The sequence below is a fragment of the Moschus berezovskii genome, chromosome 5 (genome assembly GCF_049115385.1).
Source record: "Moschus berezovskii isolate FMDL1 chromosome 5, NW_MosBer_1.0, whole genome shotgun sequence".
NCBI classification, from domain to species: Eukaryota; Metazoa; Chordata; class Mammalia; order Artiodactyla; family Moschidae; genus Moschus; species Moschus berezovskii.
In genome coordinates this window covers 24,012,443-24,034,724 of record NC_142464.1, presented here as the reverse complement: position 1 = coordinate 24,034,724, position 22,282 = coordinate 24,012,443, and the positions used below count along the sequence as shown (strand labels likewise).

Here is a 22,282-nt window from a genome sequence, read left to right as displayed (position 1 = left end):
CATTGCATTGCCATCACCCTGATGTTTCTGGGTGGAGGAAAGGGTCATTTCTTTCTCCGAATCCCGATTTAGATAAAGCAGCAATCCTGTCTTTTTGCTCCGGGAGACGGGGCGAGGACCTGTCTCCCAGCTCAGGGTCAAAGTGTGGCTGAGTCATATGAGCGGCCTATTGACCCGGCACGGTTTAAACACGCTACTGACAATGGACACAGGAAGTCCGATAACCAGTCAGAGCGTAAATATGTGCGAGCATCTTTTTTTTCAGGGGTAAGGTCACTGCTAAGTCCGACCCAGCGGAGGTGCGCCACCAGGCTTAAGCAACCAACTTTGAGGCCGCCCCCGCAGCCCGGTCCGCAGACCTCCAGAGCGCGGCGGCCAGCGCGTCCCCGCGTCCGCTCGGGCGACGCTGATTGGAGGGACAGAGGTGGACGCAGCCAATCCGGAGCGGCATCCGCGTCTCCTCCCCGCCCCTGGGCGGCCCGTGGGGCTGGGGCCGGGCCCAGTGTCGGGGAGACGCTCGCGGGGGCTGCGGCCACCGGCGCACCGGCCATGGCCTCCCCCGGGCTCCCCCAGCCCCCCGCCGAGGATGCGCCCTGGCCCCCGCGTCTCCTGCACGCGCCCCCGGGGCTGCTGCGGCTGGACCCCACGGGCGGCGCGCTGCTGCTGCTCGTCCTCGCCGCGCTGCTGGGCTGGAGCTGGCTGTGGCGGCTCCCGGAGCGGGGCATCCCCCCGGGGCCCGCGCCCTGGCCCGTGGTGGGCAACCTCGGCTTCGTGCTGCTGCCGCCTTTTCTCCGCAGGAAGAGCTGGCCGTATCGCCGGGCGCGAAGCGGGGAAATGCATACCCCGGGCCAGGGCGTGCAGTTGCTCCTGACCGACCTGGGCCGTGTGTACGGCAGCATCTTTAGCTTCTTCATCGGCCACTACCTGGTGGTGGTCCTGAACGACTTCCGCAGCGTGCGGGAGGCGCTGGTGCAGCAGGCCGAGGTCTTCAGCGACCGCCCGCGGGTGCCGCTCACGTCCATCATGACCAAGGGGAAGGGTGAGCTGGGCCGCGCCTTGGGGGCCACGGGCCGTGTGAGCGCGCGGCTGGCGCCGCAGGGGCGCGGAGGCGGTGGGTTCGGGTGCCCCTCCGGCCGCGCACCTGGCCCGCCGCGCACCTGCACCCGGGGGTGGAGGGACGCGCGCCTCCCACTCCCCCATCGTGGCCGTCCATCTGGGACGGGCTCCATCCGCCCCAGGAGTATTCACTCCTTCCCAGAACAAGGCCTCACTCTTCAGGCTGTGTTCCCCACGAGAAACTTTGGCCTGGTTAAAAAGAGAGAGGGATATTTATACCGTTGGCGAGAATTTAATGTAATTATTTTCCCATAAGATTATTTCCCATCAGGTTCAGAGCCTTTGTGATTCCTGCTTATGGGAGTCTGAGTTGGGCAGTTGTGAGGGCTGGTAAACATCTTATCTGCTGTAGTCGAATATCACGGTTGCCCTTTGTCTATCAGTGTTCCCTCTGTTGTATTGGTCGGCACGGGTCCCAGACTATTTTTCCATCTGTGTCAATCCTGTCCTTAACTCAGGTGTTAATTTCAATGTCTTTCCTGCAGGGAGTTTTTGTTTTGTTTTCCCTCACTTCTGCTCCAGGTAAGTTAGGCTCCCTTGTTAGAACTTTAATTGCAAAAGTACTTTTCCTTCGCTGCAGTTATCAGTCCTGAGGCTTCAGAATTTTGTAACCTTGGGCTCAAAGATGTGTCTTCACCGCTAGACTGACATCTAGGAGGACAGTAATTCCTTGTCCTTCCTAGCACACAGTATCGTGGTAGTGTAGTGTGTGTGTGCTCAGTGCTGACTCTGCGACCCCATGGACTGTAGCCCACCAGGCTCCTCTGTCCATGGAAGTTTTCAGATAAGAATGCTGGAGTGGGTTGCCATTCCCTTCTCCAGGGAATCTCCTGACCCAGGGGTTGAACACCTGTCTCTTGCATCTCCTGCTTTGGCAGGCAGATACTTTACCATTGTGCTGCCTGAAGTAGGAGTCAGTAACTGTTGAGTAAATGAACTACTGCTTCCCCTTCTTGGAATGTGGCTTGAAGAGATTCAGGCTTTTTAGACCCTGATTAAGCCAGATTTTTGCATCAGGATTTTAAATGAATAGTAAAGACGATCTTAATATATTAATGTTTAAAACATCAATTTTGATATTACTGAAAAACAAATTACACATGTCACAGTCCATACCACACCCTCTCCACGCCTTTACGCAGGCTGCTGCTTCTACCTGGAACTCTCTTCTGATCTCATGGCCACCTGGAGAACTTCTGCCTGCTTTTCTTCTCTCTCTCTTTTTTAATGTGGTGAAGTACAGATAGCATAAAATTTACCATCTTAATCATTTTTAAGTGTACAGTTCAGCGGCATTAAGTCAATAACGTTGTGAAACCATCACCACTATCTCCAGAACTCTCTTCATCTTTCAAAACTGGAACTTTATACCTATTAAACAAACACTAAATACCCACTAAATATTAAAGTCTCTAACCTCTGGCAACCACCATTATGTTTTCCGTCCTAGGTAATTTATTTAAGTGGAATCATGCAGTATTTATCCTTTTGTGACTGATATATTTCACCTCATATAATGTTTTGGAGAAGTCAGTGGCACCCCACTCCAGTACTCTTGCCTGGAAAATCCCATGGACTGAGGAGCCTGGTAGGCTACAGTCCACCGGGTCGCGAAGAGTCGGGCACGACTGAGCGACTTCACTTTCACTTTTCACTCTCATGCATTGGAGAAGGAAATGGCAACCCACTCCAGTGTTCTTGCCTGGAGGATCCCAGGGACGGGGGAGCCTGGTGGGCTGCTGTCTATGGGGTCGCACAGGGTCGGACACGACTGAAGCGACTTAGCAGCAGCAGCATATGATGTTTTAAGGTTCATCATCTTGTGGCATGTGTGAGGATTTTCTTCCTTTTTAAGAGTGACTGCTGTTCCATGACTGAAGTGACTTAGCAACAGCAGCAGTAGCTGTTCCATTTAATGTTTGTACTGCACTTTGTTTATCCATTCCTCCTTGATGGACTGTTGGGTACTTCTATCTTTAGACTATTGTGAAAAACGCTGCTGTGCACATGGTATATCTACAAATAATCGCTCAAGGTCCTGCTATCAGTTCTTCTGGGTGTAAATCCAGAATTGGAATTGCTTGATCATAGGTAACTCCATGGTTAACTTTTGAGTAACTGCCATACCTTTTTCCATAGCAGCTGCACCATTTTACATTCCTACCGGCAATGACCAACATTCCAGTTTCTCCACATCCTCACCAATACTTGTGCTCTGTTTTCTCATACCTGCTTAAATGTCTCCTCTCTGAGAATGTGTTCTATAACATATTTCTCTACCCTTCCAGGCAGAGGTGCGCTACTCTTTTCTCTGTGATACCTCTGTTTTCATTTAAACTCTCATCCCATTCCCTACCAGTCAATCAGCAAGTCTTGTCATTTCTTACTGCAGATACATCCATGTGCTGTATCCATTCACTTTTCCCCATCTCCATCTTATCCAAGCTACAATCAGTTCTTATCTCTTACTGCAGAAACCTCTTAACTATCATTCATATATACAGCAATCAAAGGGATCTCTTAAAAAAAAAAAAAAAAAAACCCAGAACACGAATCAGAACAACTCATATCACTCTGCCACTGAAACCAATTGCTTCCGACCCCATTCTTGACCTATATGCCCTAAAGGATCTGGCCTCTGTCTGCCTTTTGGACTTTATCTTTTTCTACTCTCCCTTTGCTTGTACATTTCAAGTACATTGTCTGCTCTGGGCACACTAAGCTGATTCCTGGCAAGTTGGTGACTGCCTTAGGCTACTGGGTTTTGTTATCCTTGGGCCTGGAATAACTTTTTACTTGGCTGACTCTTTATCGTCTCTTAGGTCAGATGTCACCTTTCACTTCTAGTTTAGACACTGTTCAATATCATAACTTAACCTCATTCATATTTCACTAAACTCATTCATTAAACATTTTGAAAGCATTTGGCCTAATACCAGCCCCACCTGCCTCCAGAATGTGGCCTCTGTGAGGGTAACGATTTAGGTCATCTTCTTAACCACTGTACCCCCACTAATTGGCACAGAGTGGGTAGTCAGGAAATGAATGAATGCATGCACCCAAGCACCTATCGTTGTACTTGCCACATTGTATTGTCATTTTTGTTGCTTGCCTGTCTTTTCCTCCTGATTTTTTAAAGGTAAGAATTAGATTTTCTTCGTTGAGGTCCTTCTTGGTGGATGTATAGTTTGGTCAATCATCCATAATAAGGCAGTTTTTAATTGGAAGATAATTGCTTTACAGTACTGTGCTGGTTTCTGCCATACCTCAAGGTGAATTAGTCACAGGTATACATATGTCCTCTCCCTCTTAAACCTCCCTCACGTCTCCCCCCTCTTCCCGCCCCTCTAGACTGTCACAGAGCACTGGGTTGAGCTCCATGTGTCACCAGCATATCCACACTGGCTGTTTTACGCATGGTGATGTGTGTGTTTCCGTGCTACTCTCTCCCTTCTTCCCGCCCTCTCCCTCCCACACGTGTCCTCAAGTCTGCTCTCTGCGTCTGGTCTCCTCCTTTCTACATTCCATACACACGCATTAATGTGCAGTGTTTGCCTTCCTCTTTCTGACTTACTTCACTCTGTACAACAGGCTCTGTCTCTTGGGGGAACTAATACTTTAAGTGAAGCACCAGATTATCCCAGGCTCTCAAGACTTTCCTAAATAAGGAGGGATCCAATAACAAGCTGTGATCCAACTAATACTTAAAAACTTATTATTATATATAATAAGGCAGTTATTATTATATGTAATATAATAAGGCAGTTATTATACATAAGTATATTGTAAGGCAGTTATACATAATAAGGTAGTTATATATAATAAGGCAGTTATTGTTACATATTTAAGGCAGTTGTTACATATTACAAGGCAGTTTTTAAGTATTAGTTGGATCACAGCTTGTTATTAGATCCCTCTTTATTTAGGAAAGTCTTGGGTGCCCAGGATAATTTGCTGCTTCAGTGTCTGACCTAAAAGTATTAATTCCCCCAAGACAGCTAGTACTTCTCAGGCGATGCTGCTCTGGTGTTCTGGTGGATATATGTTGGGCAAATGTGCTGGAAGAAATTTCTGTTGCTAGTGAAGGTGTTTGACAGGAGAAGGTAAAGCAAGACCCATATGTAACAAGGGAAATGCTTATGGATTTTACTTGGAGTAAACAATAGGCCATCTGCATAGGAATTTATCTCAAGATGCCCATCAAGGGACAAAGAAACAGATGAGTTCTGGGTTGACTTCTTAGATCTAGAAGTGGATGGCATGGTCAGCTTGAAGGAGATTGACCACAGGATTGAAAGGCCGAGAGACTCCTCAGCAAGATTGGAGGAGTGCCCAGGCGTTCCTCACTCCCTTCAGTGTTGTTTCCAATGGCAACATTATAAAATGTGAAATTGTCCAGAAGGAGGATGTGTAGGCTATAAGAGAAGGTGATATTAGGAACTGGAGACCAATAGTGTTATTAAATGTGTCTTGCGAGATGTTTTTAAAGAATTTTGCTACTAAAGTTGGTGAGACTAGCAGAGAAGGAATGTTTCATGAACAGTGATGTGCTGGAAATTGTTCACTTAACACATTGTCAACGAGTTCTAGCATGTAGGAAAGTTATTTATTTGAGTTTTTCAAATGATTGTGCTTAGACAAGTTGATGTTGTTTTAAGCATAAAAACCATAGTCAGCTAGATAGGCCATAAAGATGTTCTACATTAGCTATGCCCATCAAACCTATTGATTCATCTGATTTTGTTCCTGAGCAGAAATAGTTAATAAAGCTACAAAGTCAGGTTAAGAGGTACAAACTACTAGGTGTGAAATAAATAAGCTACAAGGGTATATTGTACATCACAAGGAACATAGTCAATATTTATAATAATGTTAAATGGAGTATAATTTAAAAATACAGAATCATCTTGTATACCTGAAACTAATTTTGTATACCTGAAATTAATATAATATTGTAAATCAACTCTACTTAAAATTTCAGTCAGAGCCAATTCCACCCAAGAAGTACTTTACTTTCCAGAATGGCATAGTTGGAAAACCTCAAGGCAGAACTAATAAATGAAAATTATTCCAAAGTGGTATCACCATAGAATCCCTGACTGAAACATTTGAGTCCTTCTCCGGCATTTTTCAGGTTATAACTAGAGAATAGAGGGTTTTTGAAGGGCTTTTCTCTATAGTGGTGAAAATGGGAGAATGGGCATCTCAGGGTAGCTCCTGATTCTTGGAGAAGCTGGTTCACAGTGAGAAAGAAGAAAAGCAGGCAGAAAGAAGTGAAAGTGGGTGCAGAGAGAAGGAGTTCTGTGACATTTAGTCCTCTGAGGTGGTGATACCCAGCTCTTTCTGCTTTTTGATTCCATCCACAGCCTACTTGGCCTTTTTGCCAAACTATCTTGAGGGTATGTTTTGTCATTTCCAAACCAGAGTCCTGATTTTGCTTTGGAGTCCTTTTTATTTTTCAGTGTTTTTTATCCCCCTTGAGATGAAGTCTTTGTAGACAACCATTGTATACATAAGAATGGAGATGTCAAAAAAAAAAAAGAATGGAGGTGTCAACAATTGAAAGATGTGCCTGAACCTCTTCCAAACACTCTAAGACTCTAAGTCATTCTGGCTTCCCGACCAGCGTATTTTACAAGGTTTGAAACCCTGATAGCATTAATTCTGTGCATGCCTCTCATCGCTGGCGTTCTCAGACACTGTCTCCTTGGTCACCTCTTACGTCTTGTACTTCATATCTGTCAAAGTGAAAGTGTTAGTCGCTCAGTTGTGTCCGACTTTTGCAACCCCATGGACTGTAGCCTGCCAGGCTCCTCTATCCCTGGAATTCTCCAGGTAAGAATACTGGAGTGGGAAAAAAAAAAAAAGAATACTGGAGTGGGTTGCCATTTCCTACTCCTGGGGAATCTTCCTGACCCAGGGATCAAACCCGGGTCTCCTGCATTTGAGGCAGATTCTTTACCATCTGAGCTACTGGGGAAGTCCACATACCTGTCAAGTTGTTGTCAATACCCAATGCCCAAGTACCAGCCTCTCTTGAGAGGGTTCCCTCCTTTTCCCCACCTTATCTAAACCTGAATTTTTCCCTGAAGATAATCCAGCCCCTCTTTAACTTTGCCCAAGTTCTTTATTTTTCTAAAATGTGCCTTCATATACATCCTTATTTACAAATGAAGTATCACTGAGATGTCCTGTCTGAGAAGTACTGCTTTCACTCAGCTGACAGGATGCTCTTTCCTCTGTCTACACTGAAACCTCAATAGCCTCCAACATACATTTAATACAGTGTATCCCAACAATGGAACAGTCAGTGTAGTCCAACAGACAGCTTCAATCCTGCACAGTCCAACAATGCAACATTCAATCCCATACCTACCAATTATGCAACTTGAGTGCAACCCGCCATACAACATTCAATATGCTATGCAACTTCAGTAGAGTCCAGCATAAAACAGTATGTTAGAGTTGTTGGTGTATCCAGTTCCTCAAGAAACTGAAAGCATCTTGAGAACAGCGATTGTGTCTTTTAAATGCATATGTCCTTAGTAGCTGGCACATAGGGGACTCTAAATAAATATTGGAAAAACTAATAGAGGGCATTTTGCTAGATAAAATGTTTCTAAAATCCAAATGTATGGATTTAAAGATGAGTTTAACGGTGAGAGTTTGAAAGATGATGAGTAGGTGACACAGACTGAGGACCTAACAGAAGAATAAAATCCCTTGAGAAATAGGACAGATCAGAGATGTCATATGTGACATCTTAAATTAGATGGCAGTTAAAATTAGGCTAAAATCTGAAGTTAGAGTGAGAGACCATATCTTTCCAAGGAAAGAGAAGGGAGCCCAATAACACAGCCTCTGAATGCTGACAGCAGCACTGGGCATGGCTAAAGACAGGAAGTGTGACTAAGCTGTGGTTCCCTAGAAAACAGTTTATGGAGCTTTAGTAAACAGAGTCTAGTGTCAGGAGTAGTTAATAAATTTTTATTCCTTCTTTGTCTCGAAAATCACACACTACACCAGAGAGACTTTTCACAGAAGCACCTACCCCATCCATGATGAAATGTACCTGTAACCCTATACCCCAAATCTGAAGACAAAAAACGGAGACAGGATTGGCAAATGACTTCAAAGAGTGGTGGGTGACCACCCTTAAGTTTCTATAGGGGGAGGTACTAATGAAGTGTGGTGCAGTTCTTCCTAAGGAATCCCAGAAAGGCTCAGGAATCGGAAGTACCAGTGATCGCAGGAGATAGGGATGAGCCAGAGAGCTGAAAACAGCAGTTGATAGGAGTGCATATAAACTGTAGTTAGACCAGTTCCTTACCATCACCACCTTCCCTGGAGAAAATAGAAAATAGATGCTTTTGAAGAACTTTGGATTTTAGTGACCTCTTGGTCAGCCAGTGATTTGAAGTAGGGAGGGGAATGAGGGCAGAGAGATACGACCTTGTACCATGCAAGATGAAAATCTACCACAGTGAGAAGCCTGTGCACTGCAACTAGAGAGTAGCCCCCACTTGCCGCAACTGGAGACAGCCGGAGTGCAGCAGCGAAGACCCGGGACAGCCCCAAAACTGAAGAAATAAAGAATAAGGAAGGCGTTGCATGATGATGAAAGGAACTGTTTTTTTTTAACCAGGAAGATAAAATATTTCTAAATTTGAATGTAGCTGACAGTGTTGTCTGGCATATACAACACAGATACACAGATAATATAAAATTTTTGTGTATTTTAATTAAATATTTTAATTCTTAAAATATTTTTATATATACATATACATAACAAAAAGTTACATAATTGCAAAAAGAAATTGACAAGTACCATTAGAGCAAAATATTTTAACATAAGTATTTGAATAGTTGAGAGATCAGGCAGATAAAAATTTGGTAAGGATAAAGAAGATTTGATTCTAACAGTTATCTAGCTTTCTTTGTTGGAAAAGACCTTACAGTGGCATGCTTAGTGTATTTATCACCTGGAGTGGATCATTTTTCACTGCTCTCATCCTTCATATGAAAAAAAGATTTAATGAAGTCATGTAACAATAGGCAAAAATCACTATCTTTTCGGTTTCTTCCTTAGTTTCAACATGACCATTTTAAAGTGCTGAATATCCTGGGTGTTCATTGGAGGGAATGATGCTAAAGCTGAAACTGCAATACTTTGGCCACCTCATGCGACGAGTTGACTCACTGGAAAAGACTCTGATGCTGGGAAAGGTTGGGGACGGGAGGAGAAGGGGACGACGGAAAATGAGATGGCTGGATGGCATCACCGACTCTGTGGACATGAGTTTGAGTGTACTCCGGGAGTTGGTGATGGACAGGGAGGCCTGGCGTGCTGTGATTCATGGGGTCGCAGACAGTTGGACACGACTGAGCGACTGAACTGAACTGAACTGAACTGGATACATGTGTGTATATGGCTGAGTCCTTTTGGCTGTGCACCTGAAATTATCACAGCATTGTTAATTGGCTATACTCCGATATACAATTAAAAGTTTTTTTAATTTCAAAAAAAGAGGACCTTATACCCAACAATTGCTTATATAAAAATTCTTCCCTACTTTATTTGGAGATTTATTAAAATTGATCACATTCTAGACTAAAAAGCCAGCCTCATCGATGTAAAAAATCAGCATGTCAGTTAACCTAGATGGCAAAAGAGAATCATAACAGAAGAAAAACTTTATACTTGAAATGCATTGAAAAGACATCCTAACAATACTTGTGGAATGCAGCTAAAGTGGATCTCAAAGGCAACTGTAGAGCCTTGAAAAGTGAAAGTGTTAGTCTCTCAGTAGTGTCGGACTCTGTGCGACCCCATGCACTGTAGCCCAAGGGTCCTCTGTCCATGGGATTCTCCAGTCAAGAATACTGGAGTGGGTAGCCATTCCCCTCTCCAGGGGATCTTCCCAACCCAGGGGTGCCTCCTGCATTGGCATGCAGATTCTTTACACTGAGCCACCTGGGAAACGCTTGTAGAGCCTTCACTATCCTCTATTAGGATAAAGGTCTGAAAATTAGTGGGCTTCCCTGGTGGCTCAGTGATAAAGAATCTGCATGCTAGTGCAGGAAACGTAGGTTTGATCACTGGGTTGGGAAGATCCCCTAGAGAAGGAAATGTCAATACACTCCAGAATTCTTGCCTGGGAAATCCCGTGGACAGAGAAGCCTAGCAGGCTACGGTCCATGGGGTCCCAAAGAGTTGGATACAACTTAGCAACTAAACAACAGGAACAATATGCAATAAAGCAGACTAGAAAACCTGTAAATGGAGCTGCCTGTATACAGCAAAGGTATGACAGAGCTAGTGTTGTAGATCAGTAGGGAAAAGGAGAAGCTGTTCCATTAATGGTGCTTGGATAACAGATTATCAAGATAGGGGGTAAAGTGGATTCCTTCTTCACAACAAGTAGGAATACCTAACATAAGTATAAACTCCAGGTAGGCTATAGAGACTTAAATGTGGAAAAGCAAAATGTTTTAATTTTACAAGAAAATAGTTGTATTTATGAACCTGTGGTAGGAGAAGATTTTTAAAATAAGATACACAGCACAAACCACTAAGATTGGTAAATGCAACTACCTTCATCTTTAAAACTTGTTTATCAAGTAGTAGCATAAAAACATGAAAAAAGCAGTTCATGTGATGGAAGACAATGTCTGCTTTGCATGTAGACTATATAAGAAGAAGAAAATTGCACAGTTTATAAGTACAAATCACAGAATAGGAAACTTGGGCAGTAGCCATATGAGAAGCTGTTCTAACTCACTGTAACAACCAGGGACATGCAAATAAAAATGAGATGAGATACATTTCAGCCCTCTGATTGGCAAAAATAAAATGTTGATAACTGCCAAGTGATGGCAACTATTTGACAAGAGATCGTTAATATACTTCTGGTAGGCACACTTTTGGGGTCTTCTCCACTTTGAAGAGGAGTTTGGAAGTATCTAGTCACATTGAAGGTGTGTGTATTTTATGACACATCAATGTACTCTTAGCAATGTTTTCAAAATTCTGATGGAGGAGGAAAGGTACAATTAATACATTTGCTGAAAATCTTTAGAAATTTGTCTCTGACGTATCCTTTCCCAGGAAACTACTAGAGGATAGGCTTCAACAAAATACAGTATAGTGAAAGAAGAAAAAGACATAGATTCCAGGGAAATGGGGTCAACAAGGAAGGGTCCAAAAAAATTTCTATGGTGTGCTACAACGCTTCAGTTCAGTCAGTCAGTTCAGTCGCTCAGTCATGTCCGACTCTTTATGACCCCATGAATCACAGCACACCAGGCCTCCCTGTCCGTCACCAGCTCCTGGAGTTCACTCAGACTCAAGTCCATCAGGTCGGTGGTGCCATCCAGCCATCTCATTCTCTGTTGTCCCCGTCTCCTCCCATCCCCAATCCCTCCCAGCATCAGAGTCTTTTCCAGTGAGTCAATTCATCACATGAGGTGGCCAAAGTATTGGAGTTTCAGCTTTAGCATAAGTCCATCCAATGAACACCCAGGATTGATCTCCTTGCAGTCCAAGGGACTCTCAAGAGTCTTCTCCAGCACCACATTTCAAAAGCATCAATTCTTCGGCGATCAGCTTTCTTCACAGTCCAACTCTCACATCCATACATGACCACTGGAAAAACCATAGCCTTGACTAGATGGACCTTTGTTGGCAAAGTAATGTCTCTGCTTTTTAATATGCTATCTAGGTTGGTCATAACTTTCCTTCCAAGGAGTAAGCGTCTTTTAATTTCATGGCTGCAATCAGCATCTGCAGTGATTTTGTTGTATTCATTTCTTTTTGACCCCATGGACTGTAGCCCACCAGGCTCCTCTGTCCATGAGATTCTCCAGGCAAGAATATTGGAGTGGGTTGCCGTGCCCTCCTGCAGGGGATCTTCCCGACCCAGGGATCAAACCCAAGTCTCCTTATGTCTTCTGCATTGGCAGGCAGGTTCTTTACCACTAGCACCACTTGGGAAGCCCCTAAAAAAATTTCTAGATGATGACAAATGGAAGTCATAAAACACCTAAACAAAAGGCCTGGAAAGAATATCATATTTGAGCAGATGTGTGGAAGATTCCAGGCAGGAAAATGAACCTGATAAACCATTCAAAATGTTTGACCATATGGCTGTTTTTCTAATTGAGAATCATTTTACATAGACAGACTTAACCACTGAGAGAGGTCTTTATTTCATGCTCAGCTGTATTCACAGCATCCCAGTGTCTGGTACATGGTAGGCATTTGGAAATATTTGTTAAGTGAATGAAGCATGTCCTTGAAGTAGCAGGAATGAAGTAGATGAAAAAAGGGAAGGAAGGAGGAGAGCTGGCTGAAACAATAAAGTATACCATGGAAGAGAGGAGGGTGAAATAAGTGACAGGATGCAAGGAACATTTGAGAACAATTTGATGCAACATCCGAGAGCGACTCTGTTGGGTTTGATGGTGAAAGATGTATAACATAAGTGAGAATCAAATAAGATGTGGTTGTGAATGTCCTAGAGTTCAGATGCTTTTAAATTAGGGCTGTTTGCAGCAACAGACATTTTAGATTACTTGCCTGTTCTTTGAGTCGAGCTTTGATGACCACTGTTCCAATTCAGTTGGGTCACTGATTTATCAGCTCATACTTAACAAGCTCCTCCTGTGTATGTGGCGCTGTGCCAGGAGTTTGGATTCTAATGATGAGCAAACTCAGATATTGTCCCTGCCCTCATGTGACACTGTTACTGTGCCGCTGCTTCTGTTCAGAATGTTTAGAATATGGGTGTACCTAGCTTGAGATGTTTAAGTCTGGGTTCACGTTAAGAAAATAAGATTTTGAAATTTACGTAAGTCTAGAAATCGAATCTTGTTTTCTCTTATTTCACCAGGAGTTATAATAATAAGCTTCTGAGCAAAATTTTCTAATGAAATTAGATATGATTTTTGTTATTAGAAATACACACTATCTGGATAACTAAATTTTGCCAGTCGTTCTTCTTGGCTGCTGGTCCTTTTATATACGTATATGAGCTTTGCAAAAGTGACTTGAGAAATACAAGTCCACTTCTTGGTTGGTCCTCTTCAGTATTAATAATCAAGCTTTGCTGTCTCTCACCTTCTTTCCTTGGTTTCCTTTTGCAGGGATTGTATTTGCACATTATGGTCCAGTCTGGAGACAACAGAGGAAGTTCTCTCATTCAACTCTTCGTCATTTTGGCTTGGGAAAGCTTAGCTTGGAGCCCAAGATTATTGAGGAGTTCAAATATGTGAAAGAGGAAATGCAAAAGCACGGAGAAGCCCCTTTCAATCCTTTCCCCATCGTCAACAACGCCGTCTCTAACATCATTTGCTCTTTGTGCTTTGGTCGGCGCTTTGATTACACCAATAGTGAATTTAAGAAAATGCTTAATTTTATGTCACGAGCATTAGAAATTTGTCTGAACACCCAGCTCCTCCTGGTCAACATATGCTCCTGGCTTTATTACCTTCCTTTTGGACCATTTAAGGAATTAAGACAGATTGAAAAGGATTTAACCATTTTCCTTAAAAAAATCATCAAAGACCATCGAGAGTCTTTGGATGCAGAGAACCCTCAGGACTTCATAGACATGTATCTTCTCCATGTGGAGGAGGAGAAGAAAAATAATAGCAATAGTGGTTTTGATGAAGATTACTTATTTTATATCATTGGCGATCTCTTCATTGCTGGCACTGATACCACAACTAACTCTTTGCTTTGGTGCCTCCTGTATATGTCACTGCACCCCAACATTCAAGGTAATAAACAGATGTTTCCTTTATTCATGGCAAAACCAGGATATTTAAATCAGGATCAACAACCTTGGTGATCCTGTGGCTCCTATCAATAAGCAACGTCTTCAGGCTGGAAAACAAAATGGAAATGCTTGCATCTCATAGGGAATTGGTAAGGTGTTAACAATGACACTTCAAGATTCTAGACAGTGGCACTGAGGCCACAGCTTGCATGTATCTGTTTTAAATCTCTACAAGTCTGATTCTGTGTGAAATCTGGGATGAAGAAAGAACTTTAGAGAAGACTCTTTCAGAGTTGAATAGTATCATAATCATCTGAACCCATCCATCTTTTTTGAAAATGAGACCAGAGGCCCAGAGTTCTGTGATTTTCACAAGGTCACAGAGCTAGTTCCACCACATCAATACCAGTAGGCAGTGAATATCAGTGGAAGTTCACAGTGGAAGGACGGGGGAAGAAGTGTATTCATTTTCCATTGCTCCTACAACAAATAACCACACACTTAGTGACTTAACACAAATTTGTTATCTTAGAGTTCTGTACATTAGAAGTCTGACACTGTCTCAGTGAGCTAAAATCAAGACATTGGCAGGGCTGCGTGCCTTGCTGGACACTCTGGAGGAGAATCCATCTCCTTGCCATTTCCAGCTTCCTTGGCTGGTGGCCCCCTTGCTCCCATCTTTAAAGCCAGCAATCTTGTATCTCTCTGGTCATTTTTTCATAGTCACATCTCCCTCTGACTCTAAACTCAACTGGGAAAAGTTCTCCAATTTTAAAAGCCACGTAATTAGATTGGGCACACCGAAAAAATCCAGCTTAATCTCCCCAGCTCACGGTCCTTCATTTAATCAAAGTCCCTTTACCATATGAGACAGCATATTCACAGGTTCTAAGGGATTATGGACATCTTCGGGGACCATTTTCTGCCTACTATAAATGGGATTTTGCTTACCTACATTCATTAACTATTGATGAGTAGCAAATTATCCCAAAATTTAGCATCTTTAAAGAACAACCATTTATTATGTCACATAGTTTCTGAGGATCAGGAATTTGGAGCAGCTTAGCCTGGATGTTCTGCATAGGATTTCTTATGAAATTATAACCAAGATGTTGGCCGGGTCGACAAATACCTGTAGACTTGACTAGCACTGAAGGATCCTCTAGCAGGATGGTTCACCCACATGACAGCTGAGCACTGAAGGATCCTCTAGCAGGATGGTTCACCCACATGACAGCTGATGGGCCTTGCCCTTCAGACCTTGACTTGGCTGCCAGCTTCTCCCAGAGTGAATGACCTGAGAGTGAGTGGTCCAGACAAAAGCCATGGTAGTCAACTCTAACCCAGGCTCAGAATGGTCATCCCATTACTTCTCCCTATTCTGTTGGTCACAGAGACCAGTTTGGTATAAAGTGGGAGGGAATGGCAGGAAGATGTGACCACCAAGAGGTGGAGTCGCTGGGGGTAATGTTGAGCTGTCACACGTCGTCACAGGTAAAAGCTGAGAGAGCCAGTTCAAAGTTGATACGAGAGAGGGATTCAGACTGGTCCTGAATCCAGTGCACGTTCCCCTTGGCCCCTCTATCTGCTCTGCCATGCTCTGTTAAGAGTCTCAAGCTGGTGCAGAGTCCCTGGGAGCAGCTACCTCTATTGGGGTATCTGACCGGTGCTTCCCTTCACGGAGGCTAAGTCAGGTTCTACTGCCGACTTCCCAGCTGTGTGGGTGTGGTGAAGAGAAGTGTGCATGGGAGGGCAGTCTCTCCTGGCTTATCCTTTGGATTATGTTTTCCTTTTTTTTTTTTTTGTATAGAAAAGGTTCATGAAGAAATTGCAAGGGTCGTTGGTGTTGACCGCGCCCCCTCCCTCACTGACAAGGCGCAGATGCCCTACACAGAGGCCACCATCATGGAGGTGCAGAGGCTGAGCACCGTGGTGCCGCTGTCCATCCCTCACATGACCTCAGAGAAAACAGGCAAGTCCAGGGCCTTCCTCCTTGGAACGTCCTTGAGGGGAACCCAGCCCCTTCACCCAGAGGACCTGAGGTGAAGGTGCGGCAGGGGTTTGGCATTGTCGTGGATAATCAGATGTCCAGGGGATTCTTCAGCCTCACTGTCCCTGTTTGCTGCCCTGGCTGGCGTTCCAGCACTGCCTGTCTGATAAATGGCTGTCTAGCCTTCAAAGCATGCTCGTGTACACTGGTCCGGCAAATTGTGCTGCCATTTAAGGTGGCTGTGTTGGCAGATACAATAATTAACAAAGGTCCCTCTCAGTCCTCCTGTTTTTGGAGGTCTGAAGAGCTCACCTAAATTTGGAATTAAGGAGTTCAGCTAGGAATTATCCTGCATCATTTTTAACAGTTCTGCAACTGAAGCACAAATGGTGAAGAATTAGAAGAGCCCATTCTGAGGGCACACGTTTCAGCCTCTCACCTACAGTGACATACAGGCGCTCAGACTCTGTAAAGGTCCTTCATAGCCAGGAGTTGTCCTCTGGAGACAGCCTGTGATGAAATGGGCTTAAATCTACTTATAAGACAATTGTAGGAGGCATTCACTTGCAATAAATGACACTGGATCACTCAGCAGTTTGGTGGAAATTAGATACGAAGTGTGTGCAGCATCTTTGGGGCATTGTTTAAAGTACATATGATCTTGTCAGCTGGTAAGAGGCAGTGCTGACGTCCCGTTATATCCCTTTAGTTTACCTTCTTCATTGCATTGCTGTGTGGACATAAAAGACTCTGAGCTGTAAAATTATATATAAGAATTATTGTTGTCTGAAGTGAAGAGAAGTGAAAGTCACTCAGTCATGGCTGACTCTTTGCGACCCCGTGGACTGGAGCCTTCCAGGCTCCTCTGTCCATGGACTTCTCCAGACAAGAATGGAGTAGGTAACTAACTGTTCCCTTCTCCAGGGGATATTCCCGACCCAGGGATGAAACACAGGTCTCCTGCATTGCAGGCGGATTCTTTACCTTCTGAGTTTAGTTGCTAAGTTATGTCCAACTCTTTGTGACCTCATGGAGTGTGGCTGACAGGCTCCTCTGTCCATGGGATTCTCCAGTCAAGAATACAGGAGTGGGTTGCCATGCCCTCTTCCAGGGGATCTTCCCAACCAAGGGATCAAACCTGTGTCTCCTGCATTGGCAGGTGGGTTCTTTACCACTGAGTCACCAGGGAGGAATTTATAATTTTTTGGAACAGTTTACTTGAAATGCCACATGATTTCTATTTTAATGTTTTTCTTAATTATAATTTTTAATGGTTTGATTGAATTTATTAACTCAACATGCATCAGAGCAGCTCCTGTGTTTTGTTTTAGGCTGGGTCCAGAGACCATGTGGAAACGATGACAGTTAATAAGGTCTTTCCCCTGCCCTCAAAGTACCTGAAAGTTTACTCTCGGAAGGTTAAGAACCTAGATACATAACTAGCTCTTTTTTTTTCCAACAGTGATGTTTACCAAGAGCTATTAGTAAAAGCATGTTGAATGATTCTGTGGTTTTGTTCTGTTTTAGTGCTCCAAGGGTATACCATTCCTAAAGGCACGATAATATTACCCAACCTATGGTCAGTACACAGAGACCCAGCCATCTGGGAGAAACCAAATGATTTCTACCCTGATCGATTTCTGGATGATCAAGGACAACTTATTAAAAAGGAAACGTTTATTCCTTTTGGGATAGGTCAGTTAAACTTTTATTTTCTTTTTTAAAACTTTTATTTTCTTAATGGTATAATTAAGAAGTAGAACCAGAAGAATCTTTTATTATTTCATGATATTGTTTTAAAAATGTGTCTTTCTTGGCAAGCCAATATATGAGAGAAATAATTTAGATAATGCATCTCCACTATGTTCAGTTCATATTTTAAAAAATGAAAGCAGTTGATTTTAAATCATTAAATGTGACTAGAAATCTTCCTTTTTGAGTGATCCAGGTGATTGTTTAAGTCCCAGAGACCTATTAGAGTTAAGAGCAACTTGAGACCTGCCTGAATGGTGGGTGAGAGGGTGGGATCTCAGATCTCAGAAGTTACTCTTTTAGGTTCCTAGATGAGGGCAAGGAGGCTTCTTTCTATAGAAAAGGAATGCTCCAGAGATTCTCATGTGATGTCTCTTCTCTTCAATCTTCCAGGTAAGAGCAGGGAAAGAGATAAGTAGGTACGGAGGAGACGAGGTAGCCCGCCTTGTTGGGTCCGTCTCCAGTTTCTATCTAGGATGAGCATAGATTTTTTGAGGAGGAGGTAGCTAAAATGTGAACTTGTTAAAAATTCTGATCCACATTGACTGTGGGAAGCCCTGGGGTATATGTGGCCATTTTATTTCAAACCTGTGTCTGCCTTTAAAACACTCAATTTAGAGTTTTCGTATAAATGTATCCCTTTTGAGGTAGGAAAAGGGGTAGTCTTGTAATGCCTTTTTTTTGGTCTCATTTTTAGGGAAGCGGGTGTGTATGGGAGAGCAGCTGGCAAAGATGGAGTTGTTCCTGATGTTCGTGAGCCTAATGCAGAGTTTCACGTTTGTTTTGCCTAAGGACTCAAAGCCAGTCCTGACTGGGAAATATGGCCTAACTTTAGCCCCACATCCATTTAATATAATCATTTCGAAGAGATAAAGAACATCTCCATGAAGAGATGGTGCAGAGAATGTAAATACACATCCTTCTAAACAGATTCTTCCTTCTGTAATTGACAGCGGCTCTGGCAACTCTGAAGATCTAGTTTGGGCTCAGATCGGAGAGAGATTGGAAAGAGGGTAGAACACGTGGGACTTTTCCTTTTGGTGGGGGGTTCCTCTGCAGGGAACTTCAGCCATTTCAGTAATGCATGTGACTTGGGGATGGTGACCAAAGTAGTGGATGGGGAAGCAGGGGATTCGGATTTTTATGCCCAGTGGGCTCCACCAGTGGGCATTTCATCTCATCTCTCAGTGCCTCAGACTTTCCACATGGAAGGTGGCGGTAACAAAACCTGCCTTATATCTTGGCATGCATGTGTGCGTGCTAAGTCACTTCAGTTGTCTTCAACTCTGTGATCCTATGGACTGTAGCCCGCCAGGCTCCTGTGTCCATATGATTCTCCAGACAAGAATACTGGAATGGGTTGCCATTCCCTTCTCCAGGGGATCTTCCAGACCCATGGATCGAACCTATGTCTCCTGTGGCTCCTGCATTGCAGGCAGATTCTTTACCACTGAGCTACTGCAGACACTCATCTCGTCTTGAACGATGGTCAAATGCCCCATATCTTTTCTGACATCACTAAGATGCTGTTAAGTTCTGGAGAACAAATTCAGGAGAAGGAAGACCTACCTGTTTACAACCCGTGGCAACATGAAAGTCATGTTCAGACTTTAATACTTCATCAGAGAAGGATGTGGGTTTGAGTGACAATGAATTAGAACTTACCTTGGAACAGAGCTTATGTTAGTTTTAGGGGACTTGTTATCGTTACCCTTTTATGATTTTAGGTTTTACTTTTTGTAGACATAGGATGAAGAGAAGCCTTGTTCAGCATGTTGAGGAATGGATATAGTCTGAATGTATATGTCTGCCTTCTGTTTCAACTACATGAACAGTGAGCCTACATGAAAAAGTGACTTCATGGCAGGATTCCTTTCTGCTGTCTTTACCCACAAGGATGTAGCTCTGGCTTTTGACTTGAGCCCTGAATAGTGAGCTCAGGAATTTTGATACTGGGATTTATAAGGGAAGGATTTGAGCTGTACTGAATGTTCCTTTCCTGTTCTTCCTTCCTGCCACTAGGCCTAACATATCTCACCCTTGAAGACTCGCAAAGACAGGAAGGCATTCTTTTGCTTATTGAGATAACTGAATTGTTTCTTAATAAATAAGCTCCTTCTGAAAGAGCAGTTCTCGAAAAAGGTAACAACCTCTTTCAGGAGGTGTTTGGAAATACGGGGGTGTATTTTCAGTTATCACTGGCCTTTTTTGCTGTCACGAAGCCAGAATGATAAACGTCTGAGCAGTCCTAGACAATGAAGAGCAGACCTGTCCACAGAGAACGTGCTCCAGAGTGGCCAGGCCTTTCCTTTAGTCTCCCATTATACTCCGTATATAGGAGGAATTGTGATGTAATATGAGCAGCTGTGCTTTCTGAGCCTTCCTCATCCTGGCACCATAGTTATGCTTCAGTTGAATACTTATGTAATTCTTACAGACTGTCCAGTAACAGGATGATGTTTTGTAGCTGATGAAGCTCAAGCTTAGAAAAGGTAAGGACTTCGTGTAGTTATTAATAAGAAGTACCACTGTTTGTTTCAAACCTACCAGTTTATAACAGGAGAGTTCTTCCTGTACCACTTCTTGGTACCACCTCAACTAGATCCCATAGCATCTATCTCTCTGCATTTTCACATGGATAAATGAAATACAGGCCAATCTTTAGGTGCCTTGAGCATTTTTTGTTAATTAGAAAAACTAATGACTGAAACGCCTAGGCACAATGAGTGAATGGAGAGTTTGACGTGCAGATCTTGGGTGGATGGTGTGGATTTCCCTGCATCGTGAGCAGGGCAGTGTGTTCCTCATTTGGAATTGCATATGCTTTGGAATTGCACTATTAACTTGCATTAGCAAATTTATTACTCCTCGATTTATAAATACATTTTCAGTATTCCCTAAACAGTTTGCAGCTAATTTGAGAAAAAAACTATTCTGTGACAGTATGTTGAAATCAGATGTTTATTAAACTTTAAAATATAATGCCTTAAACTGTAGCCCTTTAAAGATATCTGTTTATGGCAAATCACTGCAAAGAGTGTTAGTGCTTTCCTCCCGTGTGTTAATGTTTTACGATTTTGTACTTTATGATTTACTGGAAGTGTAAAAAGAATAGTACTTTGTTTTATAAGTCTACCTGATACCTACTTTTAGTCCTTATCATGAACATAATTTTTGATGTTTTTGTTAAACTTTTAACTGAGATAGTGTCACTTCTGGATTTTGGAGGTTTTACTTCAGTTGCTAAGCAAAATTCTCTTTTACCAGATGTCAAGTTAGGAAGTGGAAGAGGGAACAGACCTCCAGAAAGAGAGAGATGGCCACATATAAGCATGATCTCTAGGCAGGAGGATAATTCTTTTAAATATGCTCTCTTTTACACAGTTACTCTCAGGGCTGTCTGAAAGCCCACGTTTTTTATTTCCTACATCAAAATCCAGCATGATTTGAAGGATAGATGAATCTGTACAAGCCCATGGTGGCAAAGTATCAAGTGCTTGTCTCAATTGCACTTCTTAGCTCAGGAAGACGAGTTTTTAAAATACCCCAACCTATGGATTTTTCCTCTAGATGAGCCCACTGCCAGCCTTTTTCCATGGCCTAGTCTTCCTCCTGTAGGTTACAGCTCAGAGGTCACCTCCTCAGGCACGGCTTCCACTAAAGTCCAATCTAAAGTGGCCTCTCCCGAGAAATCTCTGCTATAGACTGAATGTTTGTGTCCCTCGCCAGGAATTCATTAGTTGAAATCTGATCCCCAGTGTGATGGTATTTGGAGGTAGAATCTTTGGGAGGTGATTATGTCATGAGAATGGAGCCCTCATGAATGATTAGGGTCCTTATAAGAGCCGAGAACTGCCTGGCCCCTTCTGTCATATGAGAACGCAATGCAAAGACAGCTGTCCATGGACCAGGAAGCAGGCTCTCACCAGACACTGAATCTGCAGATGCCTTGAGTTTGGACTTCTAGGCTCCAGAGGGGCTTCCCTGGTGGCTCAGTGGTAAGGAATCTGCCTGTCAATGTAGGAGATGCGGGTTTGATCCCTGGGTCAGAAGATCCCCTAGAGAAGGAAAGTTGCCTGGGAAATCCCATGTACAGAGGACCCTAGTGGGCCACAGTGTCACAAAAGAGTCAGATACAACTTAGCAACTAAACAACAGCCTCCAGAACCATGAGAAATAAATGTATTTGTAAGAATCTCAAGTCTGTGGTGTCTTTGTTATAATACCATAAATGGATGACATACTTCTGATTTATCACCCAGTTTATTTCCTCCAGAGACCTCCTCGTTATTTACAGTTACCCTGTTTATTAAAATCTTCAGTTTCCATCATCTCTTCCACCTCTGGCCAGAGGACCATTGATGCAAAAGTTGTCAATTTTGATGAAGTCCAATCAGTCTATTTTTTCTTTTGTTGCCTGTGTCTTCAGTGTCATATCCAAGAAATCATTGCCAAATCCAATGTCATGAGGCTTTTCCCCTGTTTTCTTCTAAGAGTTTTATAGTTTTAGCTTTTATGTGTAGGTCTTTGATCCATTTTGAATTGATTTTTGTATATGGTGTAAGGTAGGGGTCTAACTTTTGTGCATGTGGATAACAATTTTCCCAACACTATTTGTTGAAAAGGCTGTCTTCCCCAATTAATG

General features: G+C 43.2%; 1 protein-coding gene across 1 annotated transcript; it reads left to right on the top strand.

The window, feature by feature from the left end:
• The first annotated feature begins 495 nt into the window (after positions 1–495).
• Positions 496–22,088, top strand: CYP2U1 (cytochrome P450 family 2 subfamily U member 1). The gene is made up of 5 exons (XM_055434846.2): positions 496–1,039; positions 13,261–13,896; positions 15,706–15,867; positions 17,413–17,580; positions 18,335–22,088. The coding sequence occupies exons 1-5, from the start codon at positions 550–552 to the stop codon at positions 18,508–18,510; spliced, it is 1,632 nt and encodes a 543-aa protein (XP_055290821.2). The 5' UTR covers positions 496–549; the 3' UTR covers positions 18,511–22,088.
• The last annotated feature ends 194 nt before the right edge of the window (positions 22,089–22,282 follow it).

Bases quoted from the DNA above. Each gene is read 5' to 3' on its own strand.
- CYP2U1 (XM_055434846.2), top strand. From the start codon at position 550: ATGGCCTCCCCCGGGCTCCCCCAGCCCCCCGCCGAGGATGCGCCCTGG. The intron at 13,897-15,705 runs GTAATAAACAGA...TTTTTTGTATAG, and splicing joins ACTGCACCCCAACATTCAAG to AAAAGGTTCATGAAGAAATT. The intron at 15,868-17,412 runs GCAAGTCCAGGG...GTTCTGTTTTAG, and splicing joins CATGACCTCAGAGAAAACAG to TGCTCCAAGGGTATACCATT.